General features: G+C 38.3%; 1 protein-coding gene across 1 annotated transcript; it reads left to right on the forward strand.

Moving 5' to 3' along the window:
* The first annotated feature begins 344 nt into the window (after positions 1 to 344).
* On the forward strand, positions 345 to 1,609 carry LOC6051889 (leukocyte elastase inhibitor). Its single transcript, XM_038263689.1, has 3 exons — positions 345 to 421; positions 483 to 1,394; positions 1,447 to 1,609. Exons 1-3 carry the CDS (start codon positions 376 to 378, stop codon positions 1,593 to 1,595), a joined length of 1,107 nt encoding a protein of 368 aa, XP_038119617.1. The 5' UTR covers positions 345 to 375; the 3' UTR covers positions 1,596 to 1,609.
* The last annotated feature ends 4,661 nt before the right edge of the window (positions 1,610 to 6,270 follow it).

Below are 6,270 nucleotides of genomic sequence, written 5' to 3' on the forward strand. Positions count from 1 at the left end.
TTCAAAAAATGTTAAAAGAATTGAGCTTAGAAAATCATAAACAAAAACAAACGAGCAATCCAAATTATAATAAAATTTCCAACGATAAATAAAAATGCATTAAAAAATGATGAAAATTAAGGAGCATGAAAACTATCAAAATGTTTCAAAAGTTTTTGGGGTGTCAAAATCCGGGAAAATTTTACTCCCTAAATATGCTTTGTTTTTTTTTTTCGCCGTTGGAACTACCATTCTAGGGTGATTAATCAGTGCTAGTTGTGTTTATTGTTGCGTGACATAATAAAGATTGATCAGACTGTTATTTTTTAGTTTGCGTTCATTCTCGTTCGGATTAGTTGTGAAGCTCGTGTAGGATAAGGCTGATTCGTCAACAAAATGTTAATATTGGTTGTTTTCACTCAAATTATGGGAACTTGTTACGGTAATATCTTAGGTCTGTAAAAGCATAAATTAAAATACTAAATATTGTCAATATTTTTAAGGAAATTACAACCAATTTGAACTTAGTCTTTTCCGGACAATTTATGGCTCCAGTAAAGAGAGTAACATCATCTTATCAGCTTTTTCGATACGAGCAACTCTATCGATTTTGTATCTTCTCGCTAACAAGAACACATCTGAAGATATGCAAAAGCTTTTCAAAACGAACCACTTCGATAGACAGCCATTTGAAGATGGAATTAATTTACAAATTTATTCAAAGGCATTTATTGACCAAACATTGTTCAACGAGAACTTTTCAACAACTTTTCAAAAGCATTCTGGAATAACACTCGAAACCATCGACTTTGAACCACCACGTCACGAAAACAACTCAATCGACACCTGGATTGACGACCTCACCGAATGCACTGAACCACCCCTGCTCAGCACAACCGAGGTCACCCTAAACTCCAGTTTCCTACTGTGGAGCGCCATCTGGGTACGTGCACGTTGGCGGGAACCCTTCGACTGGACGACCCAGCAGATCTTTCACTACGCCAACGGAGACCACCTCGTGGACATGATGTTCGTGGAGAATCGCTTCGAGCACGCCGAAGTTGACGGCTTATCAGCGGTGAACTTGCCCTTGGACGCGGATCTATCGATGCTGGTGATCGTGCCGACTCGCAAGTCAGATCAACTGTCGACAGTGATTGCCCGATTTGACCACACGATGTGTTTGAAAATTGTTCGAGCTCTCAAAGAGAAGCATGTTGTTTTGCGGATGCCAAAGTTTGCGGTGAGTAGCACTGTTGACGTTCGGAAAGTTCTAGCAGCGATTGGATTGGGAGCTCTGCTTGGAGATTATGCGTTCGAAGTGGCTCCTGGTGTGAACTCTCCACTTTCCTCTATGAAGCAAACAACAGTGATTGAAGTGACGGAGAATGGACTGATGGGAGAAGATAGTGCTGGTGAGAGTAGACTGGTTGCATTTTATTGTTTATTTTTGTTTATTTATTTTAGGACCAAACTTTCGATTTTCAACTGGTGCAGAATCATCGCCAAGTCCAGTGTTTTTAACAATTGATCGTCCATTTATATTTTTTATAAGGCATGTGTCTACTAAGTCTATTCTATTTATAGGACAATATTCACAGTTTGTTGAATGTTAAACAAATGAATATGTTATTGTCATAGAAACAGAATTTGATTTGAATTTCCAATTCGTATTTTTAGAATTTTTAAATTAAAGATACGCTATCAATACAATCCAATTTTAAATAATGTATGCATTTTAAAACCCCACTCGATCATCCACGATGCAAATCCATTAACAAAATATGAATGTTCAATAACTCAACCACACTCAGAACCAGCTTTGCTTGATGTCTTCTTTGTGTCGAGCCGAAGATACCGCCAACATCATCAACATCATCCGTCTCTAAAACTCGAACATTGGGATCACGATTTGACCCTCCTACAGCAAGTCTATCAGTCTTAATGTAAACAAACCGCTGCTCACACAACCACAAAATGCTTTGAATTAGCTCGCCACGTTTTAATCTGTTACTAGTGCTAATTTACCTTGACGAAAGCCGCCAAGGGTAATCCGTCCTCTTGATAATGACCTAGACCGTTCGACGATCGGAATGGAGGGTGACATCCTCGACCGAGATGCTAAGAATGGGTCTTTCAAAAGATATGCAATCTTCGGTGCAGCTATCCGCCAAATACAATGTATCCACCGATGATTGGAGGTGGTGACATTTGGGCACTTCCGTGCCGAAAAAGGAAAAGAATCGACAAGTTTCCGGCCCGAAAAAGTCATCTTCGCAGGTCAACAACTGAAAGGAGGTTCCAGAAAGCGAAGAAAAAAAAAACGGTTAAATATCACTGACACCTCTCGACCCAGGATCGGAATCGTCGCCGCCAAATCAGAACGTCAAATCGTGACCCCTCCGGGGGTCCTTTGTGTACATAAATAATATCTAATCATCCCAAGGGCATCATCTTTACTCTTCTTTTCAATTCAATTCTGCAAACTGGCTGAAGTGGCTTCTGAAAGGTTGTCACCCGTCACTGCTTGGGCTTGACCTCAGAGCCACCGTGACAAACTGCCTGCCAGCCCGCTTATGGTGTTGATGATGATTACGGCGATGAGCGCCTGGCACAATCAGTTTTATTTGGCGGCAAATTTCACCTCAAATTGTCATGTTGTTGTCCGATGCGGTGATGGGATTGACTCACTTAAAGGATTTTTAATGTTAGTTTGTATCAGATCATCCAGCTTCAGCAAATTTTGATTCAAGGATTGTCACGGTGCTCAAAATACCGTTATTATGAACAAAAATATGCAATCCGAGATTTTGGTGTCTATCGATTCCTTACACCATAACGCACCTCTGAGCAAAAAAGTAGTTTTCGAGATGCAGCCATTTTAAAATGTTATTTCCGACTTTTCTTATGAAAATCTATACAATTGTCATAAAAAAGTCGGAAATAGCTTCTTAACACGGTTGTATCTCAAAAACTACTTAAGCAAACCTTCAGAAACTTGCCCCAGCGATATTTGACAGTCATATATAGCAAACTCCATCATAATCTTGAAATGCATATTCTTTGAAATGTTAAAAGTGTATTGATTTTATAGATTTTTTTAGAAAAATTCGGAAATAACATTTTAAAATGCCTGAATCTCAAGAACTACATCAGCAAACCTTCTGAAACTTTGCCTAGAGATACTTGACAGTCAAGTGAAACAAAATTCATCATTATCTCGAAATGAATATTCTTTGAAATGCTGAAATTGTATAGAATGTTTTGGTTTTTTCATTGAAAATCGGATGAAACATTTCAAAGGGCTGTACCTCGAAACCTACATCAGCGAATGATTTCATGTTTTGCTCAGAGGTGCGTTATGGTGTAAGGAATCGAAAGACACCAAAATCTCGGATTGCATTTTTTTTTTTTTCATAATAACGGTTGTCCACGCACTGGACACAAGTTTCGGCCGTCCCGGATCACCGACGGCCTGTGTCCCCAAACAATTCACTTCCCCCAGAATCTTCCTTTTCCTTGCACGCACTTCCTTCACTCCTGCTGCATGTTCCTTCCACTCCTTTTCCTTTATTCCGCTCTTCTTGCATGGATCCTCCTTCCACTAATCACTCCCGCGCGTTAGTATTTCGGACCTGGTTCAAGTAAAATTGCCGCTTTTACTGTGACGCGAACTGAACTCCGCGACGGTTCGTTGTAGACTTGACTTTTATTGCAATTATGTATTGTGTTTACATCTGTTATGCTGCGCCAGGGGGGCGACATCTATATCTCACTACAGGCAGCTCACCCGCAGCCAACACAAGCTGTCAACTTCGGCACCAGAACAAAAGGGAGCTGTCAATTACGGCGCCAGCACAAAAGAACAGCTGTTCGTTACGGAACCAAAACAAAGCTACTGCGCACTGTAAAAAAAGTAAAAAAACTGCAGGCATAAAACGAAAATAAAGCAATTATTGTATTTATGTAAAATTTTACCAAAATGTACGTTTAAAAGTTAGTTTGTGTTTGTGAGGTGATTTTTATCAATTTATTTGCAAAATAAACTACTAATGTTGGGATATTAAGCACACATCGGGCCGATGACCTTATTTAAAGTTGTACTTTTATCACATGAAACGTTTAACATTAACTACTGTGTAATTTCACTTTTACTACAGTAATTCTTATAACAAAAATTTAATTATTATTAAAAAAATATTTTTGTTTTCACTGTGCACAGTTTGCGCGCGTTATCAATCTCAATCACCCAAGATGGCGGCCTTTAGCATCCCCCTGTGCTGCGCCGAGATGACAGATCTCGCGTAGCAGTGGTGCTGGTTTTGGGGTTTGTGTATGTCTGTACAATTTGTGTCGTTTTGTCTGTAGGTATTTACATGTTTGGTGTAGGGTTCACAAGTTGGTATGTTGTGTGTTTGCATGTAATTTGTGTGTGTTTTACAGGTGTGTTAGGTAACTAGGGTAAATACACTTATTCTTGTCTAGGGTTAGTTGTCAGGGTTGCAAAACATCAAATTTCATTATAAAACGGTCACTTGGTATTTAACAACGGTATTTTGAGCACCGAGTATTGAAACAAACCTCCAGCAAAAAGGAACAAAAAAACTGTACAGCTCGTCCCTGTCGTGCTAATTTGTCGTACGTGCATTTTGGGCCAAATTGAGTTAAGAACGCCTTTTTGTGCAGCACATTTTGACCTTCACAGCACCCTAAAATTCGATTTCAATCTTGAGATATTCAACAAAACCCGAAATAACTCCGTGAATTTTTGTCACTGTTCATATGAAAGAAGTATCAATCTTGTCATGCTATCTTGACACAGCCTGAAAATTGATTTAAGTGCCAAAAGGCCAAAGGGATTTCAAGTCAGAACGCGTTTGACACAAGTATGAGCTCGACTACCGTAAACATTTGTAGTTTTAGCTCAGAACTTCAGCCACCAAATTCAACCAAACTTCAGGACAATGCACAGAATGGTCAACCAAACAAAACTTGTTTGTTATTGTTTTCTATGCGTTTTCTCGTTTTCGTTTATTCGAGGTCGAACATTTAAAAACGACGTACGACAAGTTAGCACGACAGCATCGAACTAGTTAATCACATTTATCTAAAAACCGTCAATTTATTTTTGGAATATTTTCTAACTGGTGAGGTTAGTATGAAGCTTATTATTTTGAAAAAATGTATTGGGGTAGGCCACACAAATTACATGCACTTTTTTTGGGAATCAGTTTTTTCAACAGTGTAAACAAAAAATGTTGAAAATTCTTATTTTGAATTTCGGGGCGATAGTCATTGTTGCGAATGGTCAAAGTTAAAACACCGTTTTAATAGCAGCAGGATTGAGCAGCTTTAAAGCTGTCGTTTATTGTGATTAGTTAGTGGAATTTTATATTGGGTTTTACACTACTCACAATTTCAGTATTCTTAATACACAAGTTGAACCAAAATCGCAACAAATGATGGCCCAATTCGATGGGCTTCGACACCAGAGCTGGTTGTTAACTTATACGCGAGTTTGCTGAACTGTTCTCTACGAATAATGAGAAGGATCGATCTGACACTTATTTCAACTTCTCAGAGTATCATATCGAGGGATCAGCTGGTGCTAAACAAAACCCGAAGATTTTCTTTAATTATGTTTCAAAACAACATAATACTTATTATCTAAAAACAAAGAATCTGAAAATGCATTGTATTTTCCGATTTGAAGTCATGTTAATTGAGAACCGTGCTAGGGTGGTCCGAAAATGGCAATTTCTGTCGATTTAAGCAAAAACTTGATCCGACATATGTGGGGAATTGCAGTATTTTATTATGGATTTCATAATGTTTTACGAAATTGGGGATTATCCATTAAATCAATTGAACTAAAAATACCGTGCTTCCCCATAGAAATAAGTTCTAAAAACATTTTGCTGGAGACGCGTGGTGCTTTAAGTAATAGTAGCTGCTTTAACGTGTGAATCAGGCTGATGCAAATATTTTTCAAAGTTTTTGTCCCACGGTTCTGGTCGGGGTCGAGGGCGGGGCAAAAAAAAAATAAAGTGGAAAAAACAAGCCATAGTCTCAAAATGGGAATGAAAAAAGTGTTTTAAAATGCATTTTACGCTAGTTCACATGTTTTACAATCATTAGTTTTCAAAACACTAACTTAATCTACCTATGTGGTTGGTGCCATCCTCACTTATTACCAACAATGGCTGATATGATGGAATTGTACAAAAATTTCATCTATTTTTTAGATCCGGAATAAAAAAGTACATAAATATCACTTAAGTGGCCATACCT

Source organism: Culex quinquefasciatus, chromosome 3, assembly GCF_015732765.1.
Source record: "Culex quinquefasciatus strain JHB chromosome 3, VPISU_Cqui_1.0_pri_paternal, whole genome shotgun sequence".
In the NCBI taxonomy this organism is placed as follows: domain Eukaryota; kingdom Metazoa; phylum Arthropoda; class Insecta; order Diptera; family Culicidae; genus Culex; species Culex quinquefasciatus.

Bases quoted from the DNA above. Each gene is read 5' to 3' on its own strand.
- LOC6051889 (XM_038263689.1), top strand. From the start codon at position 376: ATGTTAATATTGGTTGTTTTCACTCAAATTATGGGAACTTGTTACG. The intron at 422-482 runs GTAATATCTTAG...AATATTTTTAAG, and splicing joins AATTATGGGAACTTGTTACG to GAAATTACAACCAATTTGAA. The intron at 1,395-1,446 runs GTGAGAGTAGAC...TATTTATTTTAG, and splicing joins GATGGGAGAAGATAGTGCTG to GACCAAACTTTCGATTTTCA.